This window comes from Cnephaeus nilssonii (assembly GCF_951640355.1).
Source record: "Cnephaeus nilssonii genome assembly, chromosome: 17".
NCBI lineage: Eukaryota > Metazoa > Chordata > Mammalia > Chiroptera > Vespertilionidae > Cnephaeus > Cnephaeus nilssonii.
The window spans coordinates 6153164-6172095 of record NC_137088.1 but is presented as its reverse complement, the minus strand read 5'-3'; the positions used below and the strand labels follow the sequence as shown (position 1 = coordinate 6172095).

General features: G+C 55.3%; 2 protein-coding genes across 3 annotated transcripts; one reads left to right on the top strand and one right to left on the bottom strand.

Moving 5' to 3' along the window:
* Positions 1-3603: 3603 nt before the first annotated feature.
* Positions 3604-7627, bottom strand: MYD88 (MYD88 innate immune signal transduction adaptor). Of its 2 annotated transcripts, none has more exons than XM_079794416.1 (5): positions 7216-7627; positions 6282-6416; positions 5682-5862; positions 5430-5521; positions 3604-5177 (listed from the first exon to the last, which is right to left on the bottom strand). In XM_079794416.1, the coding sequence occupies exons 1-5, from the start codon at positions 7541-7543 to the stop codon at positions 5023-5025; spliced, it is 891 nt and encodes a 296-aa protein (XP_079650542.1). In that variant the 5' UTR covers positions 7544-7627; the 3' UTR covers positions 3604-5022. The 2 variants fall into 2 exon arrangements, 1 of the variants encoding a protein (XP_079650542.1); XR_013814803.1 differs by having other exon boundaries at positions 5041-5177; positions 5701-5862.
* A 1694-nt stretch (positions 7628-9321) lies between these two features.
* Positions 9322-18781, top strand: ACAA1 (acetyl-CoA acyltransferase 1). The gene is made up of 12 exons (XM_079794415.1): positions 9322-9618; positions 9813-9906; positions 10938-10995; positions 12892-12971; positions 13262-13304; positions 15003-15101; positions 16064-16144; positions 17124-17314; positions 17447-17626; positions 17911-17966; positions 18067-18212; positions 18548-18781. Exons 1-12 carry the CDS (start codon positions 9442-9444, stop codon positions 18621-18623), a joined length of 1281 nt encoding a protein of 426 aa, XP_079650541.1. The 5' UTR covers positions 9322-9441; the 3' UTR covers positions 18624-18781.
* The last annotated feature ends 151 nt before the right edge of the window (positions 18782-18932 follow it).

Genomic DNA, 18932 nt, shown 5'->3' with positions numbered 1-18932 from the left:
GCTCTGGTTTTTACTTCATTTTTATGTTAAATTCTTTAAAAACATATTATCCTATATAATAAAAGGGTAATATGCAAATCGACCGAATGATGGAACAACCAGTCACTATGATGCACACTGACCACCAGGGGGTAGATGCTCAATGCAGGAGCTGCCCCCTGGTAATCAGTGCACTCCCATAGGGGGAGCACCGCTCAGCCAGAAACTGGGCTCACGGCTCGCGGGAGCAGGAGTGGGCCTAAGCTGTCAGTTGGACATCCCCCGAGGGCTCCCAGACTGCGAAAGGGTGCAGGCCCGACTGAGAGATCCCCCCTCCCCTCAGTGCACAAATGTCATGCACTGGGCCTCTAGTCTTGACATAATTATTCACAGGAAGATGCAGGCATAATGATGGGACATTTCCCACAATTTCCCACATGGATATATCTTTGTAACTATAGTAGAATATCAAAACCAGGAACTTGACATTGGTACAAGGTGTCTGTACAGTTCTTTGCCATTTTTATAACCTGTGTAGATCTAACCACCACTACAATGGAGATGCAGAACTATTACAACACCTTAAAGATCTCCCTCCCCTACCTCTTCATAATACACCCCACAACCCGGCCCCCCTCCACCAACCCTATCTCCTGACAATCACTAGTCTATTCTCCATTCTATAATTTTGGTAATTTCACTTTGATTTACCTATAATGTTTGGAGAGTTTATCTACAGATATTTGGTAGGTGCTCTAGGTATAACATTGTTTGTATATAACTTATCTAGTGTTGCTTGTCTCAACATTACCAGTTTTAGTAAAGTATAGAAATCTTTCTTCCCTTTAAGTCCCTTCCCCCTCCCATATTTATGACTACCGTATCTTTAAAAAAAATTTATGACTATATTAAATATTGTTATCTACATAAAATATCTGAGGGACACTGAACTGGACCTCATGGGCTTTGATCTTTTGGGGAAAGAGGAAATCGTGGGGACTGCAGAGTTCCTCCTCCCAGGCAGCAGTCACTTCATTTCTCGGTTTCCTTTGCGCAATTGCTGGAAGCAGAAACTACCACTGTGCTTATCAACTTCCCTAATCTATTCTGCACACAACCACGAATCTTTTGCTTAAATCAACAGACATAATTTAGAAAACTCAAGAGAAGTAAAGCGTATTGTATTAACTTATTTTTTACTCTCTTGTTCTTCCTTCTTGATGTTTTTCAAGATTCTTTTAAAAATCATTTATATTCTGTTTCAAAATTTTCCTTTAGCTATTTTTTAAGGGTAGGTCTACTGTTGATAAATTCTCAGTAGTTTTTCTAATTCTGAGAATGTCTTGATCTTTTTTTTTTTTTTTTAAGAGAGAGACCTCGATTTGTTGTTCCACTTATTTATGCATTCATTGGTTGATTCTTGAATGCACCCTGACCAGGGATCGAACCCACAACCTTGGTATATTGGGATGATGCTCCAACCAACTGAACTACCTGGCCAGGACTGTCTTGATTTCTTCTTCCTGATTTTCACTGGATATAGGATTTTGAGTTGACAATTTTTTCTTTGATTGCTTTAACAATGCTGTGCCACTTCCTTCTGATGAGATATTTGATATAATTTAGATGTTTTTTTCATGCTAGGGAAGGTGTAACTTTTCTCTGGCTGCTTTCAGGATTTTCTCTGTCTTCAGTTTTCAGAGGTTTGACTATGATGTATCTTGGCATGGATTTCTTTGGGTTACCTTACTTTGGATTTGATCAGATTCTTGAGTCTGCTGGTTTCTGTCTGCCATATTTGGAAAATCTTCAGCCTTATTTATTTGAATACTTTTTAAGCTCCACCTTCTTCTCTTCTTTTAGAACTCCAGTGACACAAATATTAGAGCTTTTCTTATAGTCCTACATGTTCCTGAGACTCTATTATAATTTTTTTCAGCCTATTCTCTCTTTAGTTTAGTTTGGGTGATTTGTATTATTCAGTCTTCAAGTTCATTGATTCTTTCCTCTGTCCTTTCTATCCAGTGAGCTTTGTATTTCAGGTGGTTTTTGTTTGTTTGTTTTCAGTTCTACAATTTCAATTTAGTCCTTCATCTCTTGTATTCCTCTGCTAAGACTATTTTTTTCTCTCATTTGTTTCAAGTATATTTGTAATTGCCCATCGAAGCATTTTTACACTGGCTGCTTTAAAATCCTTGTCAGATAATTTCAATGTCTGTATCATCTTGGCATTTTATCTGTTGATTGTCTCTCTCACTCAAGTTGAGATTTTCCAGGTTCTTGGCATAAGGAGTGATTTTCAATCCTGGACACTTTGAGTACTATGTTATGAGACTATGGATCTTACTTAAATCTTCTAGCAGGCTTTCTCTGACACTACTCCTTAGTGGTTAGTGATGTTGAACATTTTTTTGATATTCTTACTAGTCATTTGTATATCTTCTTTGGAGCAATGTCTATTCAGGTCCCTAGTCCATTTTTTAATTGGGTTGTTTGGTTTTGAGTTATATATAGTCTTCTATATAATATTCTGTATATTGATCAGACATATAAAAAAAAGATCTTTTTATAATTGGTCTGCTTGAACCAGGATCCAACAAAATCACACTGTATTAATGTTTTATTGTCGAATTCAGAGAAACTAAGGCTCCTAGAAGACTAAACCAAAATCAAGAGGAAGCTTTCTGGGTATCTGGGAAGCCACTTATGTGGAGGTGGACACTGGAGGAAGGAAGGTGAAAGGGGTGCAAGGATCAGATGGGGGCGTGGTGAGCACATTTGAGTCACCAGCCTGGCCTGAGAGAACAGAGGCTTTTCCCATGATGCACTGGTGTTACTCAGAGACCCCCACCCACCACCCAAAGACTGTCTTCCCCAACCATGAGTGGCACAAGGTAAATCCTGGGGGCACCGCCAGGACCACACTGTGGCTCTGCTCCCTAGGGAACACTGGAGAAGGTCCTAGCCCAGAGCTGCCCTGAACACTTGGGGCCTTCCTAGGAGTCCCTGAGGGCACAGTAAGGCTGGGGAGCCTTCAGCATCCAGGAGTCATGGTAACCTGACTCACGGAGAGAAAAGCTATGGCCGCTGATGTCTGGGCACTCGAAAAGATCACCAGAGTTATCTCTGGGATTAGGATTATGGGTGATTTTTTTCCTGTATATTTTCCAACTGCTCTTGAGTGAACAGTGAAAAATTGATCTTCTACTTAGAGCAACATCTTTAGGGGTGACGTAGATATGCCACGGATGACCATTATTGATGACAACCGAGTTTCTCCCGAGAGCTGTGGCTGGAAGGGGGGGTTGTATGACTCTTCTTGGAGAACCCAGAAGAGCAGCCCCTACCCACTGGCTGGGCCAGGACCCAGGAGCATGGCACAATCCACGGAAGGCCAACCTGGTGGAGGCAAGCAGTCTCCCAGCGTCTGGAGCTGAGACTGCTGTTCCTAGTACTGCCTGCAGCCCCCGTGAGGCCTGGGACCTAGGAGGAGGGGTCCAGCCTTCAGGAAACCCATGCCAAACCCACAGGAATCTACCCAAGGGGCCAGTTTCTCTTACCCAGGAGAGCCTTATCCCAGGTTACTGCTTCCAAAGGCCTTCCAGACACAAATGAAACCTGCTGTTCCCAAAATAGAAAACTCTTTATTATAAACCCAGGAGACAGGAGAAATGACACAGACATTTCTCAGCTCTCTTTGAACTTCTCGCAACACATACAAAATAGGTGTGAACTACTTCCTGGAAATCTTTAAAAAATACTCCCCAGTATCAAAGCGGGGACAGGTGCATGGAGCTAAGTGCTTCATCAGATCGTGCAGAGAGAACAGAGACCCCAAGGGAAGGTACCCCACACCAGCCATGCTGGAGGTGGAACAAAGACACGCATTTTCTATCAGACTTAGGGTCCTGGGATCTGCTCTGGGACAGAGACCTGAGACCATGGTATTTTCTCCCCAAAGGAGAGCTTAAGATTAACTACTGTACAAAGTCCCTGGAGAGGGAGAAGGAAAACAGCCATCTGCTGCTGGCTTGCTGTGTGAGGTCAAGCAGTTCTCTTCCCTGCTCTGTGCTTCTCTGAGGGCGTAAATACTGGCATATTTGGTCCTGTTTAGAGGCTGGTTTCAATGAAGTGGGGAAAATGATGTGTGTGTTTGCATGTGTGTGTGTATGTGTGTATGTCCATGTGCCCACAAGCTCTGGGGCAGGAGGCTCTTAGGTGGCCATGGTTTGTAAACTGGTCCCAGCAAGCAACTTTGTAAGGCAATCAAGGTACAAAAAGCTGGTGGGCAGGCTCTCTGTGGGCGGCCCCGGGAGGAAGGTTTCTTGCTTCTCCCACCATGGTGGTCCAGCCTCAGAACCCAAACTGGATGGGTCCCATCCCGTGCCAGGCAGAGGTGGGCTTGTGACCACAGGCACCTCGATGGGTTGAAGTGAAAGCAGCCCTAACCGCTCAGACGACTTGTCACACTGAAGGTGGCAAGAGGCTGCGAGGAATCCAAGAGGCAGAGAGAGGTGAGCCCACGGGGGAATCAGGCTCAAAGGCGGGATCTCTGGGCTAGGCCCGTATCTACCCCGTGGGGCAGGAGGAAGTGGGGTGTGAGGCGGGCAACGAGTAGGCACCATTGTGGAAGCAACTGCCCTGGCAGTAACCAGCATATGGCCCCAGCAGCCAGCTCTCTCCCAGCCAAGATCTGGCTGCCCCAGGAGACCCAGAACAAGGCCCCACCATTTCCCACAGGGATTCGAACATAGCGACCGCCTGTTCTCCCCACCCTACTGAGTTACCAGGCGGAGAAACTGAGGTCTAAGGTGTGTGGATGGGTCAGAGATGGCGCCCCTGAGTCCCAGCTGGCACATCCCCTGGCAGCCGCTGGTTCCACGCAGGACATGCGGTGTGATGTCCAGGAGTGTACAGTGGCTGCAGATGTGCCTCTGGAGCTGGCATCTCAAGGAATCCCCCTACAACCGCAGGGGGAGGCAGGGGCAGAAGTACATGTACAGGCAGACGGACACACGGACACCCAGGGTACCAGGGCAGTCTTCAGGGCAGGGCCAGGGCTTTGGCAAGGCGAGTCCAGAACCAGGACTTGGTGCAGGGGTTGGTGTAGTCACAGACAGTGATGAACCGCAGGATGCTCGGGAACTCTTTCTTCATCGCCTTGTACTTGACGGGGATCAGTCGCTTCTGATGGGCGCCTGCAAGCCAAGGGGCGCAGAGCTGGCACCAGGCCCTCATCCCACAGTGGGGAGGGGCCAGTCCCCAGACCAGGGATTAACAACAGCCCTCCCTCAACCTAGCATCCCTGGCACACATTCACCCCCACAAAAGGCACTCAGGAGTGCAGAGTTCCTCGGTAGGGCATCCACGGTCCTTGGTGAAGGAAGGCTGGCATCCTGAAGCCCCACCCACCACCCACTCTTCTGTGGCAAAGGAAGGACTGAGCTCACCTGGAGAGAGGCTGAGTGCAAACTTGGTCTGGAAGTCACATTCCTTGCTTTGCAGGTAATCATCGGAGACGACTACCACCATCCGGCGGCACCTAGGGAAGAGTGGAAGCGCTGTGGCAACCCAACGGACGGCCTTGGGAGGAGCCCCCTGTGCCCAGGCTAGACAGGGCCCAGCTGGGAAAACCCCAGCCTCTGGGTCCCCGGGCGGGGCTTTGTGCACCCACCCACTCGCGCCCTGGCCACCTAGCCAACCTCTTCTCAATGAGCTCACTGGCAATAGACCAGACACAGGTGCCAGGCAGGACGTCCCTGTCGGACACACACAACTTCAGCCGGTAGTTTGTCTGTTCCAGCTGCTGGATCATCTCTTGTACAAACTGGATGTCGCTGGAGCAGTAGCAGATAAAGGCATCAAATCGCTCCGGCATTTGCCCTGGGTGCAGAGGATAAGGGTAATGGTCAGGGCTCTGTGGAAGGCTGGGGAGAAGGCCAGCCAGGAGCCCCCCCGCCTAGGTGACCCTGGTCCTGGGCCCCACACCAACCCTGTGACGGACGACACGACTCAGAAAAAGTGCTGTCCCCAGGAGAGGAAAGATGAGCATCCCCCCAGCACCCCTGCCCTGGGTTCCCCGTGAGACAGATACATCATTTCATGGGAGTTTCACACCCACCCAGAGGCCAGACTCTTCTTATTCTTCCCATTTCTTAGGTGAAGAACCAGGCTCAGGGAGATTAAGTGACTTGCCCAAAGTGCCACAGTTCACCTGCTTTCAACGGTCACGCTCTACACACCCCCATGTCCTATGGCCCCCCTGCCCCACCTGGGTCCGGGAAGACGTACTGGGCCCTTACCCAGGGGGTCGTCGAGCGTGGTGATGCCCGCCAGCTCTGCTGTCCGGGGGACGCTGCTGTCCACTGCGGCCACCTGTAAGGGCTTCTCGGACTCCTCCTGCTGCTGCTTCAGAATGTACTTTTGGCAATCCTCCTCTGCCAGGGAGAGAGAGAGTGGCAGGCTCCCCCGGGTGCCCAGGCCACCACCCAGCCAGGACCCACCCCGTCCCACGTCCACCGGCGTCACCCGCGGTCTGACAGCTCCGGAAAGCTGAGCTCCCATCTGGCTCTGACCATCCCAGAGGGATGTCAATGGTGTGTCCATCTGGGACGCCATCAAGGTCGGGTTTGTATCTTCCTGTCCTTTTGCCCTGACACCCTTTCCCGGGGCTCCTGGGAATGGAACCCAAGGTCTGTTTCTTCTAGAATCCACAGCCGATGTGAACAGGGGGCTGGGCACGCAAGACGGGCTCAGGAGACCGCGGTTATGCGCAGGGAGGGCAGAGGCGCCAAGCAGGCAAGGGGCACCCACCCCCGTGCCTATGCAGGAGGCGGCGCATTTCCTTAGGGACCTGAAGGGTCCAAGACTGTCAGCACTCAGGTGTGCAGAGTTCAGTCCCTCCCCTGCCCTGTTGCTCTACCTGAAGCAGCCCAGATCCCCCCTCGCCCCACCAGAGGACCCGGATGCTGACCCCTGGCCCTACACAAAAGCCTTCGCCTAAGCTGTTTCCCTCCGTTCTCTGCGGGCCTCCACCTCCTTTCTCTGGTCTCTCTCATCCTCGGCTTTGGAAGAGGGAACTGGTCCCACACGGTTCTCCCTCTGCAGGCCGCGTCCCCTCTCTACCCCGTACCCCCCAGGAAACGAGGGCCTCGCGGGGGGGGAGACTGTCTGCTGAGGCCGGTGAAGGGCAGCTCCCTGGTCCCCCGGGGGAGCCCGGCCGCGGCGCGTCCTCACCGATGCTGGGCCCCAGCTCCAGCAGCACGTCGTCGCGGCCCAGCTTGGCGAGCAGCCCGAGCAGCCCGCCCACCGAGGCGCCGGGGCGGCCCTGCCAGGCGTCCAGCAGTTTGCCCGTGGGGTCGGCGTGCGCCTCCAGCTGCCGGATCTCCAGATACTCGAAGCCCATCTCCTCGGCCAGCGCGCTCCAGTCGGCCGCCACCTGCGTGCGCACGTTCAGGAACAGCGACAGGCGGCGCCGCACCCGCACGTTGAGCGCGGCCAGGGGCAGGGAGGACGTGGAGGGGGCGAGGGGCGCGGACCCCGCGCCCGGGTCCGCTGCGGCCATGGCGGGCAGCCCTGCGGCCTCCGCACAGCCGAGGCGGATCTCGGGCCCGCACTTCCTCCTGCCTTTCCGGCCCCGGCGCCCCGGCCCCGCCCCGCGGGCTTCCCTTTCCGAGAAGCGCCGCCCTACCCTCCGATCGGGGGCATCCGCAGCTGCGCGGAGGCGGGGGCGCCCCGCCCCTGCCCTCGGGGGACCCTGCGTGTAGGATGAGGAAACTGGCTGCCTGCCTTTTAAGTGGTCTGGGGAGGCCCACCGACCTGTGCCCGGCGTCCTGGTGCGGGGCGGGGGGTCGGGGGAGGGGGATGCTGATCCTCCTTCGGGCTTTGTACGAAAAGGGGGCCTTGCTCTTCGGGATCCGGTGGAGTCATATCTTTCCAGTTGGGGCTCTGAAGGGTTCGTGCGGTCCTGCCCTCGAGGCTGGTGGGAAGGAGACAAGGGTTGTGTGTCCCCATCTCTTGGGAACGCACAATCCTGTCCATAGGAGTGTGGGGAGTGCTGGGCTGTCCTCTCAGAGGTAGAGGTGGGAAACCCATACCGCCTTCTGGAGTCTGGGGCGTGCCACGGCCCTGCCCTTGAAAGGTGGGGGGCACAATCCCACCCTCCCGGGCTGGGGGTTGGGGGTTGGGGAAACAGTACGACTCCCTAAGGCAGCAATTTTCCTCCGTGTGCCATAGGAATTTTTAAAACATGCAATACCCGACTACTCAATAGGGGGCGCTGACCTCTTTTTCACTAGATTGTAAAACAACAAGCAAACGACCAAAGACAACAGTCAACACAGCAATAGCCCCCCCGGGGTGAATGAACCAAAATTATTACAATATACCTTTTGTCAGATGGGCAAAAAATATAATATAGTTTTTGTTATGCCCCAGAATTTTAGTAATTATGTGTGTCCTGAGATGCAAAAGGTTGAAATCATTGCTCAAGGGAAACACATTACGATTGGGAGTCAAGGTGGGCACCTGGCCTTGCTCTTGAGGGTTGGGGGAGACTCAGCCCTGACCTGGGGAGCTCTGGGTCATTCACCCATTCACCCATTCGTTCATTCTGTAGGTATTTATGGGACACTTACTGGGTGTCAAGCATGTTGCAGGCACCACGGATTCCTGCCTTGGTGGAGACCCCAGCCAAGTGGTTCGGTGGGCACCAATCAAATCATCCCAAATGACTGTAAAATGGGTCATTTCAATACGTGCATGGTGCTCTCTCTCTCTCCAGATAGGAGTTTGTCACATCTCCGCACCTTTGTAAAATCCATTCTCTGGAGCGGATAAAATCCCTCACAATCCCAAATTCCTCAGTCTTCTCCAAAGACTTCCCAGGAGAATCCCAAGCACGTGGGGTAGGGTTCTGGGGCGGCTCAGAACTGTTTAGGTGCTGGGACCCAGGGGATAGCGGAGATGACCAGGAACAGGGGAGCGGGATTAGATTCCGGGCCTCCATCCCGAGCTCGAGGCCCTGGCGGCGGCGGGCAGTGGGCTGGGCAGTAGGGGAAGGGAGCCTGGCCGCGGCGGAGTGTTTTCTCGTTACCGAGGGGGCTCCTGGAGCCCCGCCTCCGGCCCGGCAACCAGCGCTTCGTCCGCACTTCTGGGCGGGGCTGCCGCAGGCGGGGCTTTGAGTGGAAAGACCCTTCTGGCGGTGGCTGTGACCTGTTATAGGTGGTTTAGTGGCGGCGGGGGCGGGCCTTGAGGCAGACTCGCCTTCTGGTTGGCTATGGCGGGGGTGGGCGGGACTTTTTTGGGGGGAAGGGCGTGTCCATCCCGCAGGGCGGTGGGCAGTGGGCGGTGTTTAGGCTTGGAGGGCAAAGGTTCGGTTTCGCGATTTCGCTGGCGACCGTGTTTAGGTTCGGGCCCTCGGTACCGGGCCGGGTGGAGGGGGCTGTCGGGCCGAGCTGCGCGATGCGGAGACTGCAGGTGGTGCTGGGCCACCTGAACGGCCGGCCCGACTCGGGCTCGAAGCCTGCGCTGCAGGCCGCGCCGTGCTGGAGCGGCCCTCCGCGCGCGTCGCCCGAGGACGTGGTGGTGGTGCACGGGCGGCGCACGGCCATCGGCCGAGGGGGCCGCGGCGGCTTCAAGGTGAGGCCCCGGTTCCGGGCGCGGGTGTGAGATGGCGGCAAGAGGCGAACTGGGGCCCGACCCCTCCACTCGGTTCCCCTCGGCGCTGGAGGTGGCTCCGCGCCCCAGCGGCGACAGCTCTGCCTCCCGGGGGTGGGAAAGGGGGGCGGGTAGCGCGGGTCACGGGGTCACCGCGGCCACGCTTCCCGCTGCAGGACACCACCCCCGACGAGCTCCTCTCGGCCGTCATGACCGCGGTTCTCCAGGACGTCAAGCTGAGCCCGACCCAACTGGGAGACATCTGCGTGGGTGAGCTCGCTACCCAGGCCCCGGGCTCGGCGCTCTTCGCCCTCCCCTCCCGCTGAAGTCCTCAAACACGTCACCACCCCCAGGCACGGTCCTGGTGTTCTCCCAGAGAGGAGAGTCCGCCCTCCCCTCCACGAACAAGAGTCTTTTTAGGGCTGGACTCCGCCCCTGCCTCCGGGCACTCGCTTGGCCCTCCAAGCACAGGCAGCTTATTAAGTGGCAGGAAGCAGGGCTGTCAAGTGACAGACATTCCAACGCCAAGACTCTTGGCACAGGGGTGTGAGGACATCCCAGGAGACAGAAAACTATAGGATTCTTACTGACAGGGGTGTGAGGACATCCCAGGAGACAGAAAACTATAGGATTCTATACTGATCCCGACATCCAGTCTCTGCTACAACAGAATGGAGCGAGTGCCAAAAACAGTCTAGTCCAGTTCCTCACCTACAAAATGGAGCAACTGAGGCCTGGGAATTTGCAGCAGAGCTTGGGACCTGAATCCAGAGCTGCCTGAACTTTGGTCAACCCTTTCCCCCCACCTCTACTCTTCTAGCCTCAAAACATAACATCGTGTGGCCAGAGCCTCGTTAAAACACTGTGGAGGCCGCCACCCCTAGGTTGGAAATCACTGTTCCACCTACGGGGTGACGGCAGGGATTGGCAGAGGACACTTGGGGAGGTTCAGAGCCCCATTTCCCTAACTGACAGAACCAGTTTGTTTGACGTCAAGCTTTGCATTGCGTTCTTTCCTTTGCATGACACCTTTCAAGGCAGGCCACCTGCCCATTGTGTGCCGATTTGGAAAGGTGGGGTGCACGGGGTGAGGGAGCTTGGGACCCTCAGGGACTGTGTCTAGTGTATGACCAGGAAGAGCTGCTATATAGCTTGCTCCCCCAGCTCCACACCTTGAAATCTGAGCCTCAAGGGAGCCTGTTTCTGAAGAAAGATCTGGAATGTTCCCTCTCTGGTATTCACACATGTACTTCAGTGCCCCAGCCACCACCGGGCACTGAATAAAGGTTTGTTGTCCACAGGAAATGTGCTTCAGCCGGGGGCCGGGGCAGTCATGGCCCGAATCGCCCAGTTTCTGAGGTAAACTTCCAGTTCCAGCTCTGGGTTGGCCATGTGGACTCTCGAGTGGGAGAGAATCAGGTTGGGTTTTGGGGAACTCAGCTTGTGGATGGGAGAGAATCGGGTTGGGCACCAGACCTGGAGGCACCGGGCTTGTGAGAACCCTACCTTTCCTCTACATTGAAGGGAGATGGGTTACCTGCCTCGGGGCCAAGACAGACAGGGCCTGTGGGGTTACGAGATCTCTGTGACCTGAATTTTAGTCAAAGTCAATTTAGCCAAAGTCAGTGTTTGTAAGTACTGTTTGGACTCTGTCCTCCTTTGCTAGGTCAGTAACCAGGCAGGTACACTGAAGAGTGACGCTCAGCTTTTTTGCCAGCTGAGCGAGTGGGGACCTTCAGGCGTATCCCATCGGTAGAGGCTTGGGGACAAGGCAGAGCCCTAGGCGAGGGGTGGCCCAGGAGGGGCCCTGGTAAACTTGCCCTTCGCTTCTTGCTGTCCCAAGACAGAGGAGGCGTGCTTACGTTACTTTCGTGTAGACTTAAGACCCACTTAGCTATGTAGCCAACTGCTTAGAGAAGAAATAAGGGGAACATTGGCCGGTGAAGGAACAGGAACACTGACCAAACCTCTAGGGACTAGAAGAGGTTCGGGCTGCTTAGCCTGGAGTTCAAGGACGCCCAGGATCTGGCTCCAGACTTACCTTCCAGCCTTATCTCCCAGCTGCTGACTGGCCTTGACTCCCCCCCCCCCCCCCCCCCCCTTTTAGCCAGCCTGTCAGCCTGCTGTTCCCTATGCTGGTCATGCTGTCCCCTTGCAGTGCTCTCCCTACCTCCGCTCTGCCCTGGCTAAACTCTGCCCAGTTTCACCATTTGCATGACTTCCCTGAGCTCCCAGGCTTAAAATGAGGACCTCTCCAGGAGCTAGCCACGTGCTTCCTTGTGATGTTCTTTCCCATCTTGCTCTGTTGTTTCTGTCTCTGCTAGTTGATTCATTTTCTGTGTTGGTCAGGCATCCTCTAGGGCCGTGGTCGGCAAACTTATTAGTCAACAGAGCCAAATATCAACAGTACAACGATTGAAATTTCTTTTGAGAGCCAAATTTTTTAAACTTAAACTTCTTCTAACGCCACTTCTTCAAAATAGACTCACCCAGGCCGTGGTATTTTGTGGAAGAGCCACACTCAAGGGGCCAAAGAGCCGCATGTGGCTCGCGAGCTGCAGTTTGCCGACCACGGCTCTAGGGCACTCTATTATGAGCATGTCCGCCCCCCTCAGGTGGTATCTTGTACTGAGTAGATGCTTAGTGTACACTTGGGTTGGGTGAAGGGATGGTAACTAGAGAGTTAGGGGACCTAGGAGACTATCTGCACACCAGAACCACCAGAGTGCTTTGACACCCCTACAATGTAGTCCATGGATCTGGGGAGGGTCTGGTGATTTCCCCAGGGCAGGTTACATGAGGAAGGGCAGGGACCAGGCTGGGAGCCTGGAGGAACCCACCAGAACAAGAAATGTGAGAACATCTGGTACCCGTCAGGATCTTTGACCAGCTGGGAGCAGGCTTTCCAGAGAGAAGGGGAACAGAAAGGGTTAGCCACGTGGTTACTCCTGAGGCCGAGGAGTAGAGATGGTTTCTGGCCTCATACTTCCTTTTTCTCTGTTCTTTGGGAGAAGAAGATCTACTATAGCTTTCATTTTTTTAATCTTCAAAGGGAACGAAGGATCCCTGTGGCCTAACTAGCCTTCCCTTGCCTTTGGCTCTGCTGCCCTTGATTGAGGAGAATCACAGATGGGGGCGCGGGGAGCATGTGCTTGTACGGCCCTGGGAACAAGTGCCTGTCGAGATGGGGTCTGCCCAGGAGGGATCTGGCCTAGAGGGGGAACAGGCTGACTGTGGCCTCACCTTCTGTTTCAGTGACATCCCCGAGACTGTGCCTTTGACCGCTGTCAACAGACAGTGTTCTTCCGGGCTCCAGGCAGTGGCCAACATCGCTGGTAAGTTGTGACTGGGTGGGTGCCCATTGCCACAGCCTGGCCTTGGCCCTGGCTCTGTGAGTTTGGCTCAGCTGAGTCACTATCTACTGGGCAAGCAATGAGGATGTCCGAGAGGACTCTCAGCCCAGAAAGAGGAGAGCCCCCTGCACTGCCCCCAGGCTTTTCTGGACACTCCTGGGCCTTCCCAGTCTGAGGCTGGAGCCCACATGGAGACCAGGTGGGGAGAGGCCCCCCGTTCCCAGAGCAGGACGACTCTGTTGAAGGATGTTTATGAAATGCTTTTGTTGCAGGTGGCATCAGAAATGGGTCTTATGACATTGGCATGGCTTGTGGGTAAGAATTTCTTTCTGCCAGAGCTTATTAACCAGCTTGTAACAATAAACTAATATTCATCTCCTGAGTTCAGAGAGGCCCAGGATTTCAGGACGTTCCCCCTTAGGCAGCTGCCTGGGAGAGGGTTCCTACAAATTCGGCTTAGAAGTAGCCCTCAGCTCTGGCTGCTCAGGAATAGTTCGCACCTCTCGGCACTAGCGGGGAAAGGAAGTGGGCTTTTCAAAGCTTTCTTTCTTGGAACCTGGCAGGCTGGAAACTGGGCAAGCATGAGAAGATGGAGCGCTCGGGTTTCCTCCCACGGCCCTTGTTCATTCACGATGCTGCTGAGGGAGAAGTTGCAGTTTTGCTTCCCTAAAGCCAGGGACAGCTGCCTACTCTGTAACTGGTTTATCCACTTTCTGCGGCTGTCTCCTTGTCCTCCACCCTGGAACCAAGGCGGAAACTTCTGGCTGCCTCCTGGGTTCTGGGGGGCATGGTCAGATCTGGGGTGGTTTGGTCACTGTCCGCTGTGGCTCCATCTTTGGCTGCAGAAGTTGTACTGGGCAGTCTCCTGGGAGGGACAGGGTGTGGGGCCCAGGCTTGGTGGGCATCCGGTGCTGGACGGGCAGGCCAAGCGAGGGCTTTGGCAGGCCTGGTGGGGAGGGGTGGCTAGGGGCCCCTTTCAGTCCCCCTGATAGTGTTTCTTCACTGGAGCATTGCTGGGCCTTTTCAGGGCTGTGCCCACTGGCGCTGGGTTGTATTGCCCTGTGTCTGCAACTAAATAAAACCAAAGGTCGCAGTACAGGGACTTTGGCCAGGAGAGGGCCACTGCCCAGTCTGCCCTCTGATCAACCTCATGTCCCTCTATCTTACTGCGGGAGGGAGGAGTGGGGGTAACTGGGGAGAAGGCTGGAGCCTTTGTGAGTTTCTTAGACACATCTGAAGGCCCCAAGCAGGTTAAAGGCCTTGTTACTAGGGTATTAAGGTCTGAGCCAGGACTGTCCCTGTAGGCTTCGATCATGAAGAGTATCCCAGAACATCCTGGTTGGGAGTGGGCTCTGAGGCCAGACCACCTAAATTTGGATCCCGGCTAAATGACCATGAACAAGTTAGCCTCTCTGGGCCTCAGTTCCTCATCTGTACAATGGGGATAGCCACTTCCGCCCTGTGGAAGTTGATGAGATTGAATTAACAACATCTAACGCTCTAAGGCATCTATGTGACTGAGTCTGTTCTGAGTACTTAAGACCTGGAAGGACTTTAAAATAGTGCTGGGCACAGAGAAGCATTCCGTCAGGGTTATGTGTTATCAACCCTTGAGGCCTTGTGTTCCCCACCTCCTCAAAGCCCTTTCACCACAATAAACTGATCTCACTTCCTCTCGGCTCCTAGCACTTCCTCATCCATGCTGGTCACATCATTCTTTGGTCTGCATCTTGTAAAATTTTTGTCTCTTCTCTCCTCTGAATCTGATCCCTGAGGACAGAGCCCTGGGCTTGATGGACGTTTCCCCCTCTGTGGCTGACGCTAGCCCAAGCCAGGGGAGCAGCTAAGTTAGGGAAGCATAATCCTGCCGTGAGGGGGGACCAGGCGGTGCTCTGTCCCCCACCCCAGCTCTGGCTCATTGGCCGTGTCCTGGGGCTCCCTACTTCCCAGCACTTGTCAGATGCACCGGAATCCTTGGCTGAGTCCTAATGATCCCCTCTTCCTCCTTCTCAGAGTGGAGTCTATGTCCCTGGCTGACAGAGGGAACCCTGGAAATATTACTTCACGCTTGGTGGATAAGGAGAAGGCCAGGGACTGCCTGATTCCCATGGGGTGAGTGTTCACCTGCAGCCGTGTGCCGTGTCCCTCAGCTCCCTGCCTGGCCTGCTTCAGGCTTGGCCTGCTCTGCAGGGACTCGGGATGGGACTCGATGCGGCCCTTTCCTGCACCCCCAGGCCCTCTCTGTGCCTCTGGGTTCCCAAACATGGCCTAGCCCAGTGGTTGGCAAACTGCGGCTCTCGAGCCACATGCGGCTTGCGAGCCGCGGTTTGCCGCTCTGTTGACTAATGTGTTTGCCCACCACTGTCCTAGCCTGTCCCTCCCTCCCTGGGGGTTCAGTCACACGAGGGATGATGCAGCTGCACCCAATGCCTTGGAAAATTAGAAAGAGGAGGAACTAGGAAGCTTTGGTGACTGGACATGCTGGTGAAGGAACTTGGGCCCAGCAGATGCAACACGGAAAGCGTGTTGTTTGCCTAGCATGTTAGCTCTGCTGCCAGCGTCAGACTTCTGGGCCACTCGGAGTCCGTGGGCAGGGGATCCTGGCTCCACTTGAAGTTCAGAGAGGGCAGTGCACGGGCTGCCTCCACACCCAGTGACCATATCTCCAAGAGAAGGCCCTAAAGCCAGAAGCCCAGGCCAGAAGGCCTCCCTGTGGCTCTGGGTTCCCAGGATGAAGGTGGGCTCCACCTCCAGTGAGCAGGAAGCTTGGGTGTGATCTTCCCAGAGGGGCCGTGGAGTCCTCATCCCCCACATTAAAGCCGTTTTCCTGAGGCGTAGGAGGAGCTGGCCAAGAGCCCCCAGGAGTGCCCCCTCCCAGGCCCTCGTCTGCCCCTCTTCTCTGGTGTTCGCGCTTCTTAGGATCTGGGTGACTCCCTGTCTGTGCCCCTGCACTCCGAGTCTTCATTACTGTCTCTGCCACGGACTGGCCTTCCTGTCCTCCCGGTGCCGAGTTCCACCGCCTGGCCGGTCCCAGGCTGCCAGACTCACCCACACTGCTGCTGTCTGTCTTCTAGGATAACCTCGGAGAACGTAGCCGAGCGGTTTGGCATTTCACGGGAGAAGCAGGATACCTTTGCACTGGCTTCCCAGCAAAAGTGAGTGTTGTGTGGGGTGGCGTGTTTAAGAGCTGACCGAAGTGGTCTCAGGAGGGGCTGTCCGTAGACCAGCAACAGGGCAGCGAGTGGTTCCCATGTCTCGTGCCTTGCAGGAGGGAGAGGGGGCAAGAGCCAGGGCCAGTGTGCATTCTTAGCACTTCCACATCCTGCTATTGTCTGTTCACCCTGAGTGCCTTCTTCCTACTGGGCCTCAGTTTCCCCATCTGTTCATTTGGGGGTGGGGCGCGTGTAATGAGGGCCAGGACTCTTCTCTAACTGCTGTGGTTTGGTGATTAGACATGGTAGCCACAGGCTCCTCTGGATAGCCTGAGTGTGGGGCCAGCATTGCTGGGGACCTGGGCATCGCTTCCTGAGGCAGGGGCTGGGGATGACATCAGAAGAACCCCAGGACTTGGGGCTCTGGGCAGGGGCAGGCTGAAGCTGGCAAGCCCCAGCTGCCCAGGGAGAGGACAGCAAAGGGAGGGAGCTTCTCTGAGGCACTGTTCTTAGCCACTTGGCGTCAGTAAAGTGAGAATTTGGTGAGAGCTGTGGATTTCTCCCAGGGGGATGCCCTGGCGCTTACATTTCGCCTGTGATTGTAAACATGATCCTAAAATAGGGGACAGATGAACTGAGCCATTCTGATCAAACAGAAAAGTTGGCAGAATCCAGCACAGATACCTTGGGGCTCCATCCTCGCTTTGGCACAGAAAGCTGAGCAGGCTCAGTCCCTCATGGCTGTCAGACTAAACGGGGCGCCCTCACCCCACTTTCTTCCCTTTGAGGTTGGGATTGGCCAAAATCTGAGGTCAGTGGGTAGTGGGAAACCCACACCAGTCCCTCAGAGCTCCCCCAGGGCGGGGGTGACCCAGCATCTTGCAGTCTGAGCTGGGTGACGGCCCCAGTGGGGAGGGCGTGGAGGCAGCAGAGGGACCCCGCAGGCAGGGAGCCTCACTGTCCATGGTGCTCCGCACGGCAGGGCAGCCAGAGCCCAGAGCAAGGGCTGTTTCCAAGCTGAGATCGTGCCTGTGACCACCACGGTCCACGATGACAAGGGCACCGAGAGGAGGATCACCGTGGCCCAGGATGAGGGCATCCGCCCCAGCACCACCCTGGAGGGCCTGGCCAAGCTGAAGCCTGCCTTCAAGGAGGGCGGCTCCACCACTGCCGGTGAGACGGGGCTGGGGCACGTCCATGCTGGACAGACTGGGAGCCTGGCGCCACCAGGTGGGGTGGGCGTGGGGGGCCTGGGCCTCCTGAGACCTGCTCTGAGGCCTCCTTACCCCCGTGGTTTGCTTCTAGGAAACTCTAGCCAAGTGAGCGATGGGGCAGCTGCCATCCTGCTGGCCCGGAGGTCCAAGGCAGAAGAGTTGGGCCTGCCCATCCTTGGGATCCTGAGGTCCTATGCAGTGGTTGGGGTCCCACCTGACATCATGGGCATTGGACCTGCCTATGCCATCCCTGAAGCTTTGAAAAAAGCAGGTAGGCGGCTCCTCCATGCCCTAGGTCTGGATCCCACTTCTGCCTCTCATGCTGCTGCCGGAGGGCGTGGTCCTGTGGGTGCTGCAGAGTGAAGGTGGGACAGACTAGCACCCCTGGCAGAGCCCTTCCTGACCACACAGCTGGGACCCACTCCTTCATCTGGAACAGAGACAGACACACCAGGCAGCCTAAGGCCAGGGATGGGGTGGGACCTCGCGAGACTGAGCGTCCTGTAAGGGTCAGGGGCCGCTGGCTCAGCTTAGGTCTTTCCCCCTTGCCTGCAGGGCTGTCGGTGCACGACGTGGACATCTTTGAGATCAATGAGGCCTTTGCCAGCCAGGTGAGCCTCTTCTCCACACTGCCTGGGCCCTCGGCAGCCCAGGTGGAGCCAGGGGTGAGGGGACGGGAGGGAGTGAGAGCTGATGTCTGCCTCCCCTCAGGCTGTCTACTGTGTGGAGAAGCTAGGACTGCCCCCCGAGAAGGTGAACCCTCTGGGGGGTGCAGTCGCCTTGGGCCACCCACTGGGCTGCACTGGGGCTCGACAAGTCATTACGCTGCTCAACGAGCTGAAGCGCCGTGGGAAGAGGTGAGGCCGACTCTCCATGGGGGTGTCACCGGGGAACCCCAAGCTGGGCACCCGAGGGGAGTAGGGGGAAGTATACTTGCACACACTCCGAGATAAGGATACAGGGCTGTGACGCCCGTTTGCCATGAGAGGCCGCTGTGAAGGGGACCCTGGCCTGCAGCCGACACCTGCCATGGGTGCGCCTAGGTGGGCAGTTGGGGAATTCCATACCCACAGCTTCCATCCTCTGTGCCCACGAAGGCCTTGGTCTACCCAGCTCTGCCTGGTCTGGAGAGAGCTTGGTGGGGCTCTGCCCTTTCTGCCCTCACCCAGCCAGCACGGTGCTCCTTCCACAGGGCATACGGGGTGGTGTCCATGTGCATTGGGACCGGAATGGGAGCTGCTGCTGTCTTTGAATACCCTGGAAACTGAGTGAGGCGCTGCCCACTCTGCTGGAGGCAAGAAAGCAACACTACAGGAGTGACGCCACGTGGGAAAATTCGGCGTGGTGGTTGTGGCGGCAGCGGGCAAATCGAGGCACTTCAGCTAATTTGGAAAACGTGACCACTGAGGACACAGTACAGGAGTGGGTGAGGTACTGGGTCACCCAGGCCACAAGGCCATCATGTAATTACGGGGAAGGGGCTTTGGATGAGGATGCAATAGACATAGTAAATGTATGTCAGCTTCTTACCATGTTTGTCTCGCCTCGGCTCAGTCTGAGTACTGATTCTTAACCAC